General features: G+C 40.8%; 1 protein-coding gene across 3 annotated transcripts in view; it reads right to left on the reverse strand.

Moving 5' to 3' along the window:
- The window catches only part of LOC141771527 (cGMP-inhibited 3',5'-cyclic phosphodiesterase 3A-like), a 57,981-nt gene that overhangs the window by 20,500 nt on the left and 14,437 nt on the right, over nucleotides 1-23,044 (reverse strand). Inside the window, exon 2 of one of the 3 annotated variants that reach the window (XM_074641905.1) lies at nucleotides 5,291-5,341. The exons of 1 other annotated variant lie outside the window; for it this stretch is intronic. In XM_074641905.1, coding sequence (XP_074498006.1) covers nucleotides 5,291-5,341 — 51 coding nt within the window. Of the gene's footprint in view, nucleotides 1-2,718; nucleotides 2,903-5,290; nucleotides 5,342-23,044 lie in introns of those variants that run through there. One more of the 3 variants, XM_074641907.1, reaches the window with a different exon arrangement.

The raw sequence follows: 23,044 nt of genomic DNA on the forward strand, positions 1-23,044 counted from the left end.
ACACACACACAGAGGCATGCATGTACCAGAATTGCCTCTTGGGACTCTGTCGGGCTTTCAGAGTAATACAGTACATGCTGCGCACAGAAAGATGGGTCATAATCCCTCAACAAATGCAGTGCACTGTAACAGAAGACAATATTAAACACTGGTCTATGATGATGAACGTAGATAAGGAAAATAGGATCAGTGTACCACAAGCTCCTAAAAATAGACCGCCTGATTCGGATCAGTAGTCGAAGACATATAACATCATCAATGTCAAAAGGTAAACCAACATCCATTCAGAGTAGGGTTGGATACATACTGTACAATATGTGGTCACACCTTAAACGTTTATATACGTTACAAAATGACATATATATAGATATTGAGTCAATTTATGTCTGATACAGCATAAAAAAAGGCTTCATAACAGTTATTGCTGGAATATTTAATATAATTAAATTGTAGAGCTGCAACAATTAATGGATTAGTCGCCAACTATTTTTATAATTGCCAACTATTTTTATAATTGCCAACTATTTTTATAATAGATTAATCAGTTTGAGTAATTTTTTAAGAAAAAAAGGTCTAAAGTCTCTGATTCCATCTTATTAAATGTGAATATTTTCTGATTTCTTTACTCCTCTATGACAGTAAACTGAATATCTTTGAGTTGTGAACAAAACAAGACATTTGACGACGCCATCTTGGTCTTGTCTGATCGACATTTATATAAACCAAACCAATTAATCAAGAAAATAATTGTCAGTTGCCGCCCTAATGACAATGACTCAATATATGTCTGATACAGCATCAACAAAAACGGCTTTATAACAATTATTGCTGGACATTTTTAATTTAAATAAATTGCATTATATTGGGGTTTTTTTTGGCAAAGAAAAGTCAGAAAGTAGCAATGAAAGAAATCGTCACCTCTGGAAATCCCCTTAATATTTTTGTCTCTTTTAAATGACCTTAACATTTGATCATTTAAAAGGCGATCTAGCACAAGAAACGTATATAAAGAAGTCCACCCATGCATGCACAGAATAACACTGACTTGAAGACAGCCCATTTAAAATGCTTTAAATGTTTTGATTCCAGTCATCATGCCTGACCACCACGCACACTAGAAAACTAGAAAAAAGCCACTCTAAAAATAAGTAAAAACAAAAAACAATGAATAAAAGGTGTTTTACTTGTAATAAGTAAAATAAATCTACCAATGGAACAAGTGAAAATTCTCTTGGTAAGATTTCTTGAAATAAGATGTAATATTCTGGCCTTTCAAGATAAAAAGAGATCTTGAAATTAGCTGGGGAAACTCATTTTGAGCTAAATTTAACTAGTATTAAGACGTGTTGTGTCATAATGAGCCTGCAGTTCTCAAAAGTAATATTTTATCACTTAACATATATTCAAGATGCATTGTCTAAAAACAAGTCACTGAAATGTTACTTGTTAATGTGAATGTGTCTCATATTAAATGTTATGAGATATTATGATTAGTAATTATACAAATTTACTTGGTGGGACTATTCCCTTTGAGCGTAGATGGATGTCTATGTTATGATCATGGTATGTACACTATCGCCCCTTTTCTCTCTCTCTCCCTCTTGCAATTATGTCTCCTCCAGTCTCCTATTTCCCCTCTTCTTTCTTTGCTATTGCCCACTATTTCAGTTTTCCCTCTGCGCCCCCATCCCCCAATCCTCTCCTGAGAGACAGTTAGGAGATATGTAGGCAGATCAGGCATAAAGGCAGATGGGGAGAGCAGAGAGAGAGAGAGAGATAAAGAGAGTGACGGGCAGAGCGAGAGAGAGAGAAAGAGAGGAGCTGAGTCCACAGGCAGGCCATGGCCAGTCAAGTGAAAAAGAGGACAGCTCACTCGAGCAGGCCAGCTGAGCTCCTCCACAGTCTCATCTACAACAACTGTAAATACAGCACTACAGTGAGAGGGGAGCTGCCCATTGTCTCCGTACTACTACACCAAAACAGTACAGAAATCCTTCGCACCTCTCTCTGCTTTAAGAATTAATGATGAAGCGTGCCAGAGGCCAAGTTCATGTTCTGGATACAGGAGGATGATCGCAGATCAGTTGCAGGACTGCCGAGCGGGAGCGCCTCACAGTTGCGAGGCTATTAATCGTTAACAAATGTTTCTATTGATTTAGTAACAATGGACGAGGTATATGTTTTGGAGGGTGCACAGGGGTAGCTAAGATGTGCTTTCTGAGCTGGTCAAGATGTGTGAACGCCAGAGACTGTACCATTTGTTTGTCATTTTGCAATCTCTCATATTCACAATGTTGCAAAAGTGGTGCTGACACAAAATCAATAGATATCGATGCAATCTCTCCTTCACGTGTTGTGTTGAAGATAATGAAACTATGCAAACCATTGTGTTGCTGTGAGATCTATAACACATCCAGCCTTAAAAGGACACGCTGCTCACTAAATAGAACCCATCTAAGAACAGTAAGAGTGACACTGAATCTCTCATCAGTTCACTCCCCTGCTTACGAACACCAGTCTCTCACATGCGTAATTGACCTAAAAACTCAAGAAGCTTAATTTAGACATCGCTTCAAGTTGTCCTATTTAAACCAGCTCATCATTACTGATTAAATGGCTTTCCTTGTCCTGCACACACACACACACACAGACAAAGCACATGTACATACAGCACCCAGACTAAGAGGAGGAGAGACTCCAGTTAAACCAATACTGAACCTGTTTAGGAGGACGTGTGTTGTCCTGGTGGCGTCCCATGATACTTGCTGAGTGTCTTCTCTGCATCATTCGTGTTCTGCTTGAACACAACCGCTCACTCCTCCTGATCTCGCTATAGATTGCTATAGATATGATACGACAACTCTATATGCTCCCTTTCCTTCCTTTAACCCTTGTTCAAATGTCACCGTCGTAAGAATCTCAATCCAAAGCAGCTGACATTTGAATAATGTAGTCCACACACACTTCCTCGCCCTCTCCTCTGCTCTGCTCTCGATTCCTCTGCTGCTTCATGAACCTCCCTCCGTCCTCTCACCCGCCCCTGCCTCGCCTGCATCTGCCAATTGCAAATGTTCACCGGTGGTTCAGGGATGAGAAGACCTGCAGTACGTTGAAATCAGTTGTATTGAAAATACCTGGTTGCTAGGATACATCGGGACAAAGATCAAAGTGACTCGACTATGGACCATAAAATTGTTGTTCGGGGCTCAGTTGGCCACAGTTATACTACGCCCACTACTTGTCAAGTGTTTCCTGTGATAGCAGGTGATGCATGACAACCGAGCAGCGAGTAATGTGCATTATCAGAACAGCTGCTTTCTGCATCAGGAAACTGAGGTTCATATTGATTCATTAAAAGACTATTAAGATGGTAGGATTGTTGTTGGCTACAGCTGGAGCTGCATATTATGGATGATTTAAATCTACACCAATGAGTGGTGGAGTCTACGTGAGTGGTGAGTATAAAATAAAGACAGTTTTCAATTGTTTGTTGAAAAGATCATGCCGACTTTTAAAATCTGGGAGCCCTGGTGGGAAAAGTCAAACCAGTGATATCCATGGTGAAAACTAGTGATTGATGACTTTTTTCCCCAAATATATATGAATGAACTTGGATTTTTCAGATTTTCTTTCTTAACCAATTATCTGTATTTACTTTGCATTGCATGCTCATGACAATTAAAAGAAGTTATCCTGCCATAATTAGCGGACAGGGGGACGAGTGATCTGTTCAACTAGCAGCATCTTGTTTCGGCATGTCAATAACAATTCCTGTTATTACATCTTTAAAAAAATGGGGTAAACTTAAATTACAATCCCATCAAGTTCAAGTTTCTTATATTACCACACAGCTAGGCTGGTGGAATTAAATACAGATGTAACGGTACACCACATACAACATCAGTGCAAACATAGAGGACATAAATGCAAAAAGAAGAAAACATATAGGACATAACTCCACATACAATTAGAGGGAAGAAGCTCCAGTTAAGGCGTTCTGTCTGTCCTGCCTCTTAGTGACCTGTAATTTCTGCCAGCTGAAAAATGGCAATTGAAATATGTATGAAAAACAAATATTATACTAGGGCTGCTCAATTATGGCAAAACTCATAAATCCTGATTATTTTGGTCGATATTGAGACCACGATTGTTTAACACAATAACTCATTGATTTTGGAAACTTCATGTATTTAGAAAAGAACATTTTGTAGCCTACATATTAAAGTTAAATGCATCAATCTGGTGCACTTTGAGAGCAAAATGAAGTGGCTAGATCTGTGAAGAACTTTGTGCTCTAATAAACAATTTAATCATAAACACATTGGTTGTATAGATATGATCGGTGATGACACGGCTAAAAAAGTCACACCTACAAACATGGTTAAAGAGACGGGGTCCGTGTTTCAAGATGGGTCGGGTGGGTGCCTTCTCATCGCACAACGGGCCCTTAGCGGCAAGGTCCGGGCGAGTGGTGCTGTAAAGCACCACCATCACTCCGAGCCTTTCCAAGCCGACCTAGAGTCAGGTGCTGCACACCACAACGGAGAAAATACTCCCGCCGAGGTTCAGCCAGCACCAAGGAGAGCTCCCATGAAGGGATCCTCCCACACTGTGGCTGTCCCTGACCTGCGAAGCGGGGTGAATGTGCACCGCTGTACAGGAAAGGGGTGCGCTGGGTTTAGAGTACAAGACAAAATGACAGTGTCATTGCGAAACGTAATGCGGCACAATAACTGTTTCATGTTGATTATCTTGTTTTCATTATTTAATGGAGGCCAAAATTGTAACCTGAAATTGAAATTTGATTAATTGCCCTATATTTTATATTTTCAGGTAACATTAAAGACTGACAAATGATCAACACAAACTACATGATTTAAAAAAGCCATATCATTAAGCACTTCACACATTTGAGGAAACCAAGCTACTTAATTACTACACTTAATTACTTAGTAACTAAAAGAGTTCTTGTACAGATTGGACAGGTTTAATGGGGCAAATTAACTAGTTAAAGTAGAAGGCGTAAGAGCCTCAACCTTAGGAGAGCTAAACTAGACAAAAAAGCTCATGGGCTTAATGTTACCACAACAGAAATACAATTTACATTTATTCAGGCATTCAAGTAAACAACCTTCAAATCTGAACACATCTGTGAACTCACAAACTAATTAAATGCTTAAAAACATCCCGCAGTAACGAGTCAAGTGCTATTCTACTACACTAAGCTGAAGAAAAATGATGCCAAGCACGCACACATGCTTCCTCCCCTTTCCCTCAGGGCTGCACTGACCTGGGATCTGCTCAGAGCTCTCTTGTAGTCCCATTCTGGCTGGCCCATAATCTGGAGATAGAAGCATACAAACACAAGCTGCTGTCAGAGACCTGTTCACTCTGTGACACAATACAGTACTATCTAACTTCTTTTTTTTCCTCTCCTGCTGTCTTCTCCTTTACTTCCTCCTCCCTTCATCCCTCTCTCCGTCAACCCATCTAAAAATAAAAGAAGAGCAGGCGCTGCTGATGAAGGAAGAGAAAAGAACATATCACCCTTAAAGCTGGAGGGCTGATCTACATACAGCTCCCCACCACCTCCCTCTATCTGTCTCCTCACTGCAACCATTTCCCAGTTTTTGTTCAATAAGAGAAAACCGTAATTCAATTTCACAGTCAGACGATGAGTTTCAGAGTGGCTTTCCCTAAATACGACAGCTTTGAAGTTTTCGGAAGGCACCTTTAACAGAGCTAGGTTAACCGTTTCCTCCTGTTTATAGTATTTTTTTTCATTTGGACACTTAAAGACAATGCAGAAATCATGGGGTGTGCTCTCCTCTGACCTACATTTAATGTTACTAACAGCTGGTGTAGTGGGGATGAAGAAGAGCCAAAAATGGGAAGACTGAATGAAGAACTAACCGTTGCTGTGTTGGAGCAAGTTGAGCATTTTGCACTTTAGTTTTGATTAATTGTTTCATGTATGTAGAAAGCTTCACACTGGTAATCACACCGGACAGCAGAGGTTAATTTGAAAGCCATATGGCATCTCAGTTAGGATGCTCTTCTCTGTTGCATCCCCACTGCGTGAAATAAAAAGGTTGTTTAGAAGGTAACCTACAAACTGTGGAAAAGTGCAAAAGAATGCGAAAACTCTCACAAGACTCGCTGACCGATGACCAATCCTAACCTTAAGCATTCAAGGTCAATACCTAACCTTAACCATCTCACAAGAGCTTCCCATATTATGGGTTACCTTCTTTACATGGCCAGATAAAAATGCATTCAAAAATTCAGTCCAGTGGAGCTTCACACCACACTGCATTACATTTTTTTTTTTTGTCCCTTGTCATGCAACCTTGTTAAGATTATGTCACTTTATTTAAAACTGCAACAAAATATCAAGGTCAATTTTAGTTTTGTAGTAGACCAGTCGTTCTCAAACTATGGTACGTGTACCACTGGTGGTGAGCGTGCTCCCTCTAGTGGTACGCGGAGAAAACTCTGAAATATTTTTTAAAAATTAAATAAAATTTGTTTAAAAACAAAACTATCAAAAATAATACCTTAACCATGAGATCATTGAAATCGGATTTCAAATAAGTTTTGGCTTTGCTGTAATATTTTTATTTTGAAACAAAAAATGTATGCACGCGCTACTACCCCGCCACGTAGCAGCTACGTAGTTGGGTAGTAGTGCGTGCAAATACTACTATTAGTTCAGGCTAAACTGTGATGACAAGATAGTAAGCGGAGGTCACTAAAATGATGAAGGGTTTAAAAACACTGCAATCGTGGCTCCAAACGGGAACTATTATTATGGTTTTATGGAAGAGTTTAAGTGCCAGTTCTAGTGCTACCCCTTTGTACAGCGTGACCGTGGCTGACAAAAGTCAACAATATAGTAGTATAGTAGTAGTAATAGTAATAGTATAATAGTATAGTATTATGGAATTGGAAACTGCAGCTTTAATGTTGTCTTTACTTTTAATGTTTAAACACAGCTTTGGCTTTACTGTATCTTCAATTTAATTGACTGCATAACGTCAACGTGCAGAGTGTTTCTTGTGCAAAAGGAAATGGGTAATTTTAATAATAGATGTTGCTTAATTCTTGATAATAATTATTATTATTATAATAACTGGTCCCAGGCCTAGTGTGCATGTCTGCGAGTGCGTGTTGTGTCTGTGGACCGCCCTAGCTGTCACAGTTTGTAGGCTGATGTATAAAATGGCATAAAATGAGATGACCTGACAGTGCAACTGTCATCCACTGGAGATGACTTTGCATCTTGAATGGCAGATGAGATAATCTGCCTAATACAGCGGATTCATGTTTTATGCGAGCCCCTCAGGATGCGAGGGAGGGAGGGAGGTTGTTTGGAAGAATAAAAGCACTGTAATGCTGAATCCCAATGAACTCCACGATCATGTAAAATACCTCATGGAATACTGTGTGTGCCGCTCTTTTTTTGTTGGTGCTTATTTAAGAGTCAGGCCGGTAAACAAGGTGCTCTACTGAAGTAATGATGCAGTGACAGTGCTGCAGAAATCAGACTCGAGAAAACCAAATGAGTCCCTCTCTCTCTCTATCACAAACTACACTTCAGCTTCTATCATTTAGCCAGGCCCTTAAATCCTCCTCTGTGCTCCGCCGTTCCTTGAAGACCTCCATTACGGCTCAAATACACTTCTCATGTCAAGTCTATAAGATGCTGGGAAATCACAGAGGCCTAATGCACTTCTGAGCCACATAATCCTTGACAGCTCCATCATTCAGTCTTAAGTAGACTGCTTCTAATTGCACTCATGCAAATATAAGCATAGCAGCATAGGTAAAAAAAAAAAAGATATGGTTCATCTTCACACACACACACACACACACACACATGTCTGAGTGTTACATTGCCGGGATGGCCAACACATGCACAAACACACTGCACACTGCAGGGGGAGCTCTTTTTGTTTACATGAACACTGCTAGTCTCAGGGGTGTTTTTGCGGTATGCAAAACTAAAATATGCATATTCACAGGGACAAGCCTCCTGTGTATATGGAATAAATCCATACATTTAAAACCATTATTTTTATATAATTGTGCAGTTATGTCTTTTTTTTTTTTTTTTTAAATAAATGACCTGAATGACCTGAATGACCTGAGTGATTTCACAATAGTTAACACATTTAATAAAAATCTTTCAAGTCCAAAGAAGGCTGGATCCCATCCCATCATGCACTCTTTATACCTCAGTACCTTTAGTTTCACCTGACTTGCATGTAATTGAAATATTAAAACGTGCAAAAACACTACATCTCTATCCAGAGAGTACCAGCGATCCAAACTTGGTCGTACTACAAACCACAGAACAATTATCATCTGTTACAAATTAGAGCGTTGTACTAGAGAGTGATTACATGCTCTCCCAATTAAAGTAGAATGTAACAAATAATACATGAAACACTGTAGTCCATTATGCATATTATAAATGAGTTATGTTCATCTTGACTACTTCTAAATGACATCTACGGTAGTGCTGCATCAATCTCATTAATATAACAAGATAAATACCATTTAAAACCATAGTGATTTCTTCGGCAGCCCCCTATGTTGGCACAGGTACAACATGGAAATATGATATACGATGTATATGATGACGAGGTGCTGAGCGTCTATTCTGCGCTGAGCGCCGTACGTTTGTTTGTTTTTTTCTGGTTGCCAAAAGTTGAAAAATTTTAAACTTTGGGTAAAACGCTGCGCTTGTCAGTGTCACTTTTATACCCTGTAGTCAATCACAATGGAGGAGGGGAGGGACAAATACCACAAAGACCAATCGTCATATCCTACATGTAGGCTATAAATGCTGAACAATATCAATGGAGGAGAAATTAATACACATGCAACCAAAGCGTCTCAGCTGAATAAAACCCGCTGTGCCTCATTGCTCTTCTGTGTTCTGCATTTAACAATAAACAAATATTTCATTAGTTTTAAAACTTTCATCTTTGTCATTTAAAAAACAACAATAGAGCTTATTTATATAGCAATACAATTAAAAGTAATTTTAAAAAAAAGGCAATAACATCACTATCATTATCACCGCAGGGGGAAATTCCTTCTCCACGACAGTGTACTTTGATATCCTCATTGTTTTTCTTGAACTGCTCTTTAACTTTACATGAAATCCATGTTATCAATGTGAAAGCATTTGGGGTTGTTTACAGGACTGAAACACACTGGGAGACTATCCCCACACACACACACACGCATCTCTGTTTGTCACGACTCAGACACTCCAGTCCTGAAGAACCCAGCAAGCCAGACCAAAACCCCTACTGGCCAGCAACTGTTCTTACTAGATCCCAGCTGAGGCAGAAAAACAGAGAGAGGCATAGCACATATACAAGTATAGAGAGTGATGATGACAAATCAAAATTTAGACAACGCACAGTAGAATACAGAAATGGTTCCATTACCAAGATGAACTACTGTATAATGTGAATAATTGAAGTGAAAACAAAGGAGCATATAATGTATCTGAGCTGATATATACAGTCATTTCCTCATATCACCTCTTTTCACCTGGTGATATCGCAATCATCTCATTTTAAAACCAATCATACTAAATCAATGCTCCCTGTTGTAGCATGTCAGGCTTCTGACAAAGGCTTGTCATTGAAGTCAACTTGCTTGTACTTTAATGTTGATGCTCAATACTCTAATTGTGTTGTATTCCTTATAGAAGATAGTTTAACTGATGACACAGCACATGATGTTTTCTATACCAACTGGTTCATAGTGACCCCAAGAAGCACTGTTTACCCACTCAAAACAACTAGCTTGCCAAAAGGATTTGGCAAAGCTGCCTGTGTATGCATGGTTTGCCCCTGAGTGTGTTTGTGTGTGTGTGTGTGTGTGTGTGTGTGTGTGTGTGTGTGTGTGTGTGTGTGCGCGTGTGTGTGTGTGTGTGTGTTAGAGGGAGAGAGATGGGACTTCTGGGCTTGGATGATGATGACTCACCCACCCACACACTCACACACGTGAATTCAAACATGCACTCATCATCACCGTCATCACTCAAAACCACGTTAGCGCTGCTCACTGATGCTAATTGTTTCCAATCAGCGTATCAGGGGTCTCCTGTCAAAGCACTGCGAAACCAGACCACACCAGCGATTGCTTATTGATCTCATTACACGCTCACGTCACTCCGTCAAGCAAGCGTTTGTGTGTCTGCGTGAGGGGTGGACTGACACTAAGGATGATCTGAGCATGTAATCAATACCAAAACATGTGAACTCAGATTTATTTATTGGAACAAGACTAATGGTACGTGACCACAGGCTCCATCCTTTCCACGCTTCCCATTCGTTGTCTTTGTAAGCAGTCGTGCAATGCATTCTGGTAGATGTTTATCGCAACTTCAGCAATATCTGCTGCCTTATGTTGGATACACTGCTCCGGTCTGCGAATGTGTTGGTCTTTGCCAGGCCTATAATCGGTCAATCTCTGGTTGCAACTGGGGTGCCACAACTGGATGACAGACAGTAAGCTTAAATGTTATGTATAATTAAAAATCTTCATGACAAAAAAGTTTTGTCGTATATCATTAATGACCAGGGCAAGTTCCCCTAAATCCGTTGCATTCCCAGAAGTCACAGTAAGATGACTTGTTTACAGTAGCTATGAATAAGTAAAAGTCGGCTAGAGAGCTGCAGGAAACACAGTTTACAAAAGCCTTCCTCTCACTATGTAGCACATACTGTACAGTATACTGTACAGTGTATGTGCTAAAATGAAAAAATAGTTAATGCTGACAGATACTGTAATATGTTAGTGTTTGAAATGTAGAAAAAAGCAAAATTATTTTCATCTTTTCATTTCTATCTCTACCATTTTTTTGTCCCCTGTGAATGAATTGTGCTGACGGCAGCCACCAACATAGCCTCAGGCAAGTGTGTGTGTGTGTGTGTGTGTGTGTTTCACAGTGGAGTTGCATGACTAAGCCTTTGCATGTACTGTCAAGTAAATGCATGCATCTGTCAGCACATTTAGATTTACATCTTTGTCATGTCCTTCTCATAGACAACAGCTCACAAACCGTGGATTTGAAGTTGTGTGGGATCATATGTCCTGTAGCATGATGCCTTTTATCTGCTGATGTGTTGAATGCTTCATATAACTGCAACCCGAGTAATGACACAACAAGCACCAAATTTCAACACCGTAAATTATTGAAGAGTTGTCTGTGTTGACTGACTCTTTAAATATAAGTATGTATGTTCTTTAAAAGGCAAAACCAATAATCAATAATATTGCATTCCTGTTTGACAAAAAAGGTTTAATGTTCATGACCCTTAATAAGCTTTTGAAGTTCTTTAATGCAGCTCTAAAACTATGCTCAATATTCTTCTTAAGATGCCAATTTTTCCTTACCTGCGCTAAATACTGCACTGAATGATGAATTAATTGATGAAGTGTTATTCTTTTTAATCAACATTGAATCAAATGATTCTTGACAAATGACAGGGTTGCTATTATTACCAATTCAACTGAGAATCAACACCCAACTCTGCTTTTTTTTGTTTTGTTTTTGCATAGTTTCATAATGTTAGTTAGTGTTGTGCAATATGTATGGGATAATGTACAGCGAGCCGGTCACTGTTGTGAAATGAACCCCAACAGGGCGATGCGTCATGATTGCATTCTCCTGAATGGGTTTATTTCACAACAATGACCGGCTCGCTATGCATTATCCCACTTATTACACGGCTACTTACTTCAGAAATCAATAATTTGACACAAAAACGGTCCGCCAGAGTCCGACATCAGAACTGCGCCCATAGCAACGGTCTGTTATACATAGCAACGGTCTGCTATTGAGAAATAACAGATCTTAGAATGCCGTGATTGACCAATCAGAATCGAGTATTCAACAAAGCCGTGTAATAAGAAACATGAGACTATAGAGATGTGCCAACCAATAAATGGATTTTGCTACATCATTTTCCACAAAATCCATATAACATATCTAGTTTTATTAGGTTAATTATGGGTAATGTTAAAAAAAAAATAATGTTTTTAAGTCACTGGATAAGCCAAGAACAGACATTCCCATCTGGTTATTTTATCTGTAAATTGTGTCTCAGTTGAATTTCCAGATGTACAATATTCATGATATATCACTTATATATCAAATTACAAATCGGCTACCATGGTAAGAGATGTTATCCATATCACCCGACCCTACTGTTGAATTAAAACAAATAATCTCTTCCATGATATCTTTATCTTTGTTGGCCTTTTGTGCAGTGAAAGAGGATCTTTTCACTTGAATGTGGCCTTACTAATGAAAATCAGTAAGACCTGTACTGCAGTGAATAAATGACTGAATTAATGATTAACACAACATTGAAGATAATATCATAATAAAAGTACTAATAATAATAACAAAACATATACATTTATACCATTCATCACAGTTAGAATGATAACAGCTTGCATTCATATTCTTGCACGATCTACTTGTCATCTTTACTTCACTGAGTAAGCTGAATCACGCGCAAACGAGCCCTCATGCATGCACAAAACTCATCTGAAACACACACACACACACACACACCATTTCATTCCTGTCTTCCTCCCCTCCTTCCTCCAAGGCTAAGTGGAGTGCTTTTCCCTCGTGTTGTTGTACCCATGTTAGGCTACTGACGCCAGCTTGTCATTCTCTACTCCTATTACTGTGAGAGGGGAGTGCGTCACAGCTCCCGCAACCCACTTCTCTCTGTCAGCTTTCTGCTCTCGCTGATTGACACTGACGTTGCCGGGCGTTAGCATTTCAGGCTGAGTCCCATGGGAGCAACGTGAGCGTCCAGACACTGGTCTTCCATTTGGAGCTGCTGCATGCATAATGACTTACATCCCATTTTGTTTCTGTGCTTCTTGAAGTTTAGCTTCTTCATGCTTCCCCTCCAAAATCACCCGGATGATAGCTACTCTTTATGGGAGATAACTGATAACAGACATTTGTGCCGCAACATGTCTGTATGTAATTAATTATTTTGCTTTGTCTGTCTGATTTAAGATGAAAAATAAAATATAAAGCTCAGGATCATGAGACATAGAAAAAGAGTCGACATTAGGACCCAGCGGAGTGTTTGCCGTTAACATCTATCACCGGTGCATTTCTCAGTACAATGTATGCCAGTATAAAAAAATGGTTTCATCTTACTGTAATGATTGAAGGATTGGCTTTACCCTGAACTACATAATCTGAACCAAAGAATGTATATTACGGAGAAGTGAAAGATGAGTGTGCTGACGTGACTATGACTTAACCCAAACTGCATGTGATTATCATAAAGTGGGCATGTCTGTAAAGGGGAGACTCGTGGGTACCCATAGAACCCATTTTCATTCACATATCTTGAGGTCAGAGGTCAAAGGATCCCTTTGAAAATGGCCATGACAGTTTTTCCTCGCCAAAATTTTGTGTAAGTTCGTAGCTTCATTTATCCTCCATCGCGACAAGCCAGTATGACATGGTTGCTACCAATGGATTTCTTAGGTTTTGTAGTTTCGGAGGATGCCATCATGTATCTTTGATCTAGCTTTAAAACTGAGCCTAAGAAATTTGTGGCGTTATTGATTCATACAGAGGTTAGTATACAGTCCATACAAAAGCTATAACTCTGGTTTGTGTATCTGTGTGTGTATCTTGTGTATGTACCCAAAAGATAACACTTAGTAAACACTGGTCTGACAGGACCAACAACAAAAAGAAAGACACTGAGTATGAAACTTGAAGGAGAGCAAATCCATAGAAAGAGAGAGGCTCTTCTGAGTAGCCTTGACTTCAGGCTAAACCAAAGACACTCAGCCTGTTTCACACCAGAGCAGCTTCATCCAATAAGGAGTTGCTCATTGAATTCCTTGTTGAATGAGATTGGGCAGAGAGAGGTCGAGAAGTGGGAGGTAGATAAAGGGAGAGAAAGCAATGGAGAAAATAAGCTGAATGAACGAAGGAAACGCGTTGACATTAGCTGCATCAGGCCTAAAGGAACCAAACAGGCCACACATATATACAGTATACGTGTGTTTGTGTGAGTGTCTGATTGAGACAGAGAGAGAGACAGAGAGGAAGAGATTGTGTGTGTACCATGCTGTATACACATCACAGCCCAAGGCCAACTCCTTCGTCTGCTCTTCAGATGAGAACCGAGCGCTCCTTTCGTGATGCTTTCCCACAGCTCGCAGAGAAAAACAGGGCGCCATTTATAGAAGGGAGCCAATTATTTCTGAATATTGAAACTTGACCTGAAATAGACTCTCTGCTGCTCCTAAGATGTTTGAGACATCATGAAAATGTATTACAATTTAGCAAAAAAAGATGTGGTCTATGATCTGCTGGTTTTGAATGCTTGTAGTGCAAAGTGATGTATTTTTTTTTAAATTAAGTACATTTTAGATCCAGTTGAAAGTGACATCCATGTTCTCTTTTTGTAACCGCAATGTTTTTAGTTACAGTGGAGCTGAATAAAGTTGTTTCATATGTACTGTATGCATGAGCAGTTGTCACATAGCAAAGTATGCAGTGTTGGTAGGAAATATACACTGATCAGCCATAACATTATGACCACTGACAGGTGAAGTGAGTAACATTGATTGTAACATAGCGTTACAATGGCACCTGGCAGTGGGTGGGATATATTAGGCAGCAAGTGAACATTTTGTCCTTGAAGTTGATGTGTTGGAAGCAGAAAAAAATGGGCAAGCGTGAGGATGTGAGTGACTTTGACAAGGGCCAAATTGTGACGGCTAGGCGATTGGGTCAGATCATCTCCAAAACCGCAGCTCTTGTGGGATGTTCCCGGTCTGCTGTGGTCAGGACCTACCAGAAGTGGTCCAAGGAAGTAAAACCGGTGAACCGGTGACAGGGTCATGGGTGGCCAAGGCTCATTGATGCAAGGGGGAGCGAAGGCTGGCCCTAGTTGTCCGATCCAATAGAAGAGCTACTGCAGCTCAAATTGCTGAAAAAGTTAATGCTGGTTCTGATAGAAAGGTGAAAGGTGAAAGAGCATCAGAACTGAACCACCGAGCAATGGAAGAAGGTGGCCTGGTTTGATGAATCACCTTTTCGTTTACATCATGTGGATGGCAACGAGTTTGAGGTGTTGACTTGGCCTCCAAATTCTACAGATAGAGCATCTGTGGGATGTGCTGGACAAACAAGTTCAATCCATGGAGGCTCCACCTCGCAACTTACAGGACTTAAAGGATCTGCTACTGACGGCTTGGTGCCAGATACCACAGCAGACCTTCAGAGGTCTAGTGGAGTCCATGCCTTGACGGGTCAGGGCTGTTTTGACGGCAAAAGGGAGACCTACATGTCCTTTTTGGATGTTTTTTAGTTTAAAAAAATGTGGAAAGCATTCATGTGAAATGTGTCTTTCCATCATGATGGTTTTACTTCTCCTACACTCTGGTTGACTCTGGTTTACTATCCCTCGTCACTGACTACATTTACATGCAGAAAATATTCAGTTTTCTGCCCTTATTCTGAAAATGACAATATTCCTACTAAGCTGTTTACATGTCTAATGAAAATGAATATTCCGCTAATATTCCCATTTACATGCAGCCGTGCATCCAATTAACGGAACCGGTGGCACACTTGTTCGACCGTGCGAACACAGCCTCCCTCTTTCATTCCTTCAACCACCTTCTTGAAAAGGTCGGGGTAGCGATATTTGCATATATACAAAAACCTGTTGATATCCAAGTCTTTCATAATGTTTAAAAGTAGGTGTTTCTCCTTCCGACCAGAAATGTGAGCGTTCAGAGCCGGTGTACACGGTGCAGCGGCGCCAGGTAGACCCACGAGGCCCCGCTGCCAAAGCTGGACCGGAGAGGCCAGACACACCGCCCCCCGACGGTTATGATCAAAGTAAGCGCTCTACACATATTGACCGTCATCTTTTCTTGTAAAATGTCCGGTGTAATCGGTAACACTGTTGTTGACACAAGTTTATTAACCGGTGGAAAAATGTCTTCACCGTCACATCCCTAATGTATACCAGAGTTTGGATACAAACCATTTAGTTGGCCACACCTTGTCTAATAAGGAACAAAACATCACCTTGGTTATAGAATATAATAATAGCTCTAACATATATAATTCTATTGAAGTACTACAACCTGCATCGTTTAGAAAAACATTGCTCTCTTTACTCACCCTCCCACCCCCCGCTCCACACACACACACACACACACACACACACACACACACACACACACACACCCTCCTGCCAATTTTATATGGATTTAAAACGGAGCCATAGAACAAGAGGTCAAGTTTGAAACACATCTGTAGAGCTGAAACAAGGCTGGACTCAGTTTGGATACGCTGGGATGTTTGTGAATTCAGAGAAGGCATATCAGGACTGAAGCCAGGCAAAAACACAAGCACATGCAGAGACACACACACACACACTCACATCAGCAGCAGTGTCTTACATAACACAGTGAGTGATGGCAGCTGAGGACACAATAATACCGCCTTTGGCATTTGTCCTGTGAAAGTTGGACAGAGAGGAAATCGGGTGAGTGGGAGAGAAAACAGAGAGGGACAGGCAGACAAAAAGGTGACAGAAAGAGAGAGAAGAGAGGAAGGCTGAGAGAATGAAAGAGATACAAACAGAGAGGGATTTTTTTGACTACAGATGCCCATGTTCTGAGGCAAAATGCCCTGAGGGAAAATATTACCCAAATTAATGCTGCAGTCCAGTCATTTTCATGTCTTCTCAGTTTTCTATTTCATCAAGAGTCGCCTTTCCCCCCTACGCACTGCAGCTCCAGACTATGAAATAATGCACCAAAGTGCTTTTATCCATGACTATATTTTATGCACCATTCGAATATACTTCAAAGCTTAAAGCAAGCTTTTGAGGTGAGGTTTATGTATTGTCATCAAAGGGGAGGGGGCTCAACTATAATGCATAGATGATAGATTTGCAACCAAATTAAAAACACTTCACATATGAATGATAGCATGTACATCTCATGATAGCCACACTGTATTAAACAATGTAAAGAATTGGCTGGATATATTCAGATGTGCTACTGGGGAAGTGCAATTCATTTACAGATTTGGGCCGTGCAAATTTTGAAATTAAGATGACTCCTCATTAATGTTTCATCACAGTTTTTCCATCATGTCCCCTTAAAAAAAAGCACTTCCTTTTAATTTTAAGACAGGAGATCAGATGCATCCAAATTTAGACTGTAGGGACTTCTGATGTAGGCTTATCTAATAGCTTCTTAGCTTTGATTTCAGATGTCATGCAGCTGCATCTCAGAATAAAGGTACATTTGGGGTTTGGTGGCAACCTAACGGTCTGCTCCTCAATGTACACATTTGGGATTTAACAAGAACAACCCAGATTCAATCTGGAACAGTGAAGTGACATATCTGCCCTTTGAAAACGAAGTGTGTAATACGGGAACAAACAAGTGTTTTGTGTGTACCAAAAATACCTTATACTTAGCAGCCCAGGGTTAGTTCCAGTATTAAAAGACCTGCTGACAGGTTTGGGATTGAGATCCAATCCTGTGTTTTAATGAGAAGTTATATGAAGCTTATGCGTAAATTCAGACAGGAAGACTAGGGGTGCAAGCTCATTCATTCTGGTTCTCTCTCTCTCATGGGCTATTAATATATCAGCTGATTATGGGCGTCTCTCTTTTCAGTGACCAATCAGAGCTTGCCATATCTCCCTCAACCAATAACATGCTGCTGTCAAAAGTTTAAAAACCGTTCTCCTCTATGAGTTTTCAGTGTCAGCATTCAGCACTAACGGACGCGAGCAGCTCGATGCAAACGGCAAATAGTTCACGTACTTTAATCCAGTCTCGTGGCATAACAAGCGACGTCTGATCCTCAGCAGAGGAGTTTCTCCTCCCTCTGGTTCACTGCTCAGGCAGCATCATCTGCTACTCCAGGCTACAGACATCGCACTCGAGGTTTGGATAGCTTCAATATCATGCATCATTCATTCCGCTCCGTATTCAGTCAGAGTTCAAACATTTTCGGGTTCCTCACAGAAGAACCGGCGTGATTCAAAGTCATCTGCTCAATAAATCCACAAGTTCAGCGGGTACATCAAACCGGTGGTCTCACGGGATCCAGTACTTGTAGATAACCAGCTGTCTTTTAACTAGTTTTCGAGGTGTTTGTTCAAACTGTAACACTTTTCATTCTCTCGGCACATCACGGCTCAAAGAGAACTAATACCGTAAATACTGTAATAGCGGTGCGCTCTAATTCTACAGCGTACAGGGTTACAGACTCTGGACTGAAGCAGCCTTCTGTTTCTGAAATCTGTGACATATATCAAACTTCGGTTTACTTGGGTAATCTCGACAACATTATGTGTTTTAAACCCCACAAATATCAATATTCATAAAGCATCGCAAATCACGTGGAACCTTAAATACTTGTATTACGATAATAAGCACTGCAAGTCTCATACGCTGTCTTCATGCTGTCTCCATCTAGTGGCGCTTGTACGTTCCTACAAGTCCTGTGTAATTGGACTTAAATGCAAGTTAATACATTATAGTCATCATATCAGTTAAAATTCAGTCAGTATTGGCTGCATTGGGAACAATTCCATAACCTTTCAGCATATAGTAATTCAAGTGTTCTGAGAGATAACTAGACTTCTGCTCCTCCTCATGGCTCCGTTTTAAGGCGTAAAAGATCTAACCCTGGACGGGAGACTTTGACCAATCACGGGTCTTTTCATCAGAGAGCGTTCCTATCGGGTGTGCTCCGGTCAAGTGAACAGAACTCGTTGTTCCTTCACCAAATTCACAATGGCGGCGGCGTCACAAACCTTCTCATCTTACAGCTAAACCGTGCACTACAAGATGATCTGAGAAAACATGCGGAAAGAAATGAGCATTAACGTAACAGAATATTGATTCATGACAGCCGGGTCATAGACGACAGAGGGGCAGCAGACCTCAGATCAGCTCTTACTGCCTGTTCCTCCCGAGTTGAGGTCTTGCAGATGCGTTAGGAACAATTACAGATAACAGTACACTACAAAATGTTTATGAAAACATTTGAGAGAGAAGTAGGCATTACAGTAACAGAATATGATTCATATAATCATAAACTGGTCTGAAAGTCGGTAGGTGTTGGCAAAATGAACGTCTCGTGGCTCTCATGGACGGCAGCTGGAGGCAGATTCAAAACCATGCTCGAAATAAATAAATAAAAGTCACATCGTGGTAAAGGAAGGCCAGTGCCTCGCGGAAACAACGAAGCCTTCTGGCTAATATATATGCGATGGCTGCGACAAGCTTCGGCGTTCCGACGCCGGGAATGCGAATGCATTCGACGAATGCATTCGACGTGGAAACAACGTCACCTCTGGCATCAACTCATAACCACGGTGCAGCTACGGTTCAACTGGGACATATGGCTGGGGACGCGTCGCCTTCTGACATATGCTCGATCACACGATCCAACTTAAACAGTGTTTAGTCATGGCTGACCTCATCTCAACATCACACACACCTGTGCAGTGGCATAACGGCATGCATTCTTCTTCACGAGCAAGCAAATTACACAGTCTCAGTTTCCACGGACACGTCATCCGTGGGGTTTCTTTTGGGGGGAGAATATAACGGTACGGTCTCAGCGCCAGCCTCCCTCTGGCTCCAGCGTTCATCATAGGCTCGTGGGCTTCATGTCGGGGCCTTCATCGGAGCACAATTACATTGGTTCATGTGTCCCTCAATCGTCGGCATCCCAATGGTAAACTCTTCGGATTGAACGGAGGCATCACTCGCTCATCTGCACAGAGGGTCATCACGACCTATCTCAGCGGCAACAGCAATTTGCGGATCCTCGGCGTCATTCCACAGATCTTCATGTTCATGCATATAACTGGTGGTGGTTTTCGTTTAGCGGCTGCATGCTGCTAATCGTCCCTTTTGGCTGGTTCCGGTTGCAGCTGACCTCGGAATTCATCAGGTATTATTCATTTGGAGTATCGCAAGCAAATCTTGGCCTTCCGTCTAATCTCTCAAGTATGGGTTCTTTATTACTACATATTCACGTTTTATTTTGCAAAATGTTTAGTACACTTCAGATCGAACGGAAGCATCACGCGTTCCTCTGCACAGAAAGTCATCACGACCTTCACACAAATAACAGCAGATCCTCTATATTCATGCATATAACTATATTCATGCATACAACTGGTGGTGGTGTTCAGTTAGCTGCTGCATTGCTGCTAATCGTCCCTCTATTTTATCGGGGTCCTGTACAGCTGATCTCGGCATTTATCAAATCATCTGTTCAGATTAATTAATTCAGATCATTACAATCAATTCATTACCTTTGGATACTCCTACACTCTTATATATCTTATATTCAGCTATTTCCATTATTCACAGCTAAGGTAATTATTCTTATTCACTCTCTAGTACTCATCATCACCCATCCTATGTGTCTGTACAATCATGTCTCTGTCATGTCCTGTTGTTGTTATATTGTTTTATCTGTCAATGTTCTAATTGATCTTTTTAAGGTGTCCTTGGGTGTCCAGAAAGGCGCCACTAAATAAAATTTATTATTATTATTATTATATGCTGGTCTATTATGACCTCCTTATTGCTCTGGTCTATCGTGACCTCCTTATTGCTCTGGTCTATCGTGACCTCCTTATTGCTCTGGTCTATCGTGACCTCTCTAATGTTCTGGCTATCGTGACCTCTCTAATACTCTGGTCTTAGTCTGCTTATACCTCCTACGTTCGCCCCGATGTCAACACCATCCTCACAAATCAAAGATCATTAAAACCTTGATTTCGGTAAGTCATTCATATAACTGGTGGTGGTGGTTATTTATTCTATTATGCTTTCTTCAAATACTATACTTCATCTCTCAGGACTACGGCTACACTGGCACAACCTTATTCAAACTATTTCACTCGTTTCATTAATCACACTATGCAATGTTTATTTAACACTAGAACGGCCTTCGTCCCAAAAAGGTCCGAGACTCACGTGTCTCATGGTCAGCATGACCTGCGTCTCAAGCGGCTCTCATCATCAACCCAATAAGATCCGAGACTCACGTGTCTCATGGTCAGCATGACCTGCGTCTCAAGCGGCTCTCATCATCAACCCAATAAGGTCCGAGACTCACGTGTCTCATGGTCAGCATGACCGGCGTTCAACATGGTCTACTAGGCTTTCATTTAAATGGTCTATCGAGATCTCACATTACACTAGTCTGATTCAACATCATTCATAGTAGGCTAACGTGCCTTCATAATTGAATTGCTATCATGTATATCATTAACCCACTTATTACACTCGCATGCGACCTTATATTGCACGGTCTTTCTCAACTCCACTTAGCACTGTTCTTAGGTTAACACAATCACCTGGTCTTGATATTATATCCATATCATGTTCTATCTTTACCTCATACCTCGTGAGTTATAATTTGTTTTTTCCTAATTAACTTTATTCTGCTTAAATTCCCAGATGCTGTAAGGTAAGGAGGTGTGCACGTCTTAACCTCATATTCATAGGCAATAAATCGATGTATTTATTCCATGTTTCTTTGGGGGAATATTTCTACATCCTACTACAGCTTCACTTCCCCTTCATTATTTCACATCGGGTCTAAATCGCCAAAGACTGTTACTATTCATAATTCGTGCACTTTGTAATAAATCATCATTCAATTCATACGAGTCTTTCCTGATTGAAAAAGTACAGTTATGTAACTTTTATCAGACTAACACACTATTAAACTAATCACATTACATCACAAAATAGCATTACAATGGTGGTTAACGATGCATGTGATAGCATGAGTAATAAATGTCTTCCAGTGAGGGACCAAATGTTGAAAATGTAACTAAATGAGACTGCTGGATCACCCGTTAGAAAAGAGGGCCCGTCTCATACCGAAATATCCCTGGCGAGTTATTTTAAACATCAGAGGCAAAGTAACATTGTACTCTCTTATCCATCATTTCACGGTTCACTTCCCCGTCATTATAATAACTTCAGGCCCAGTTTCAAAGGAGCAGGTATGCCAGAGTCTCTCTCAGTGACGCTCTGCTGTCAAAACAGCATGTAAAGACGCAGCTTTCGCATTTTTATGTCCTGACAAGTGGACTTATTGTCAGCCTCAACACAGACAACCTCTGGCAATTAACTGCTGTATGTACGTCATCAATGTGTGTCTGCAGCATGTGTGTGTGTGACGTGTATGCGTGCATTATGAGGGATAATGGAAGGGAAAAACACTCCCAGATGCATGTGATGCAATTATACCCTTGATTATCTGATTGGGTAATCTACAGGCAGGCTGGAGGCGTCCAAGACAAACACGCTGTCGGCAGACTGTTGACCGAGCATAAACCACGGGGAAGCGTGCACACACACACACCTGTATTTGAGCAGTGCTCAACGATGCATAGATATAGTGAACGCCAAGCTGAGAGGCTGTGATGATGAAAGCAGCAGTGATTTGTATTCATCACAAAAAATTAGCATTTGTGTGTCTTCCGCACACACAGTAGCTACAGTATATTGCGTGTGCGTGCGAGGTAGAGGGAATCTGTGTATTACGGAGGCAAGCTGAAGAAACCGAGCTGCTGATTGTATTGCAACATTAGCATACATACATATGAGGCTGGCAGCTGACAGCATGTGCTGTGTGTGTGTATGTCGCTTGACTGGGCCAGTGAGCTAACCAACAATGACACTTCAACTCAATCTGAATATAAGATCCTGCTTTACGAGGACACAGCACATCTGGGAGCTTCACGAAGGCCAGGCTCTGTGTACGTGTGTACAGTTCATGTCCACACGTGTCTTTATGCAATGTTTGTTATACACACATCATTAGCTGTGCAGAATACACAGCAAAAAGGGTCTAGTAAAGGAAAGACGTTTAGCTTTAATTTGCCAACAGAGGGCGCTTCAAGAGCAGTACGTACAAAATAAATAGTGCCGATTT

Source organism: Sebastes fasciatus, chromosome 7, assembly GCF_043250625.1.
Source record: "Sebastes fasciatus isolate fSebFas1 chromosome 7, fSebFas1.pri, whole genome shotgun sequence".
Classification (NCBI taxonomy): domain Eukaryota; kingdom Metazoa; phylum Chordata; class Actinopteri; order Perciformes; family Sebastidae; genus Sebastes; species Sebastes fasciatus.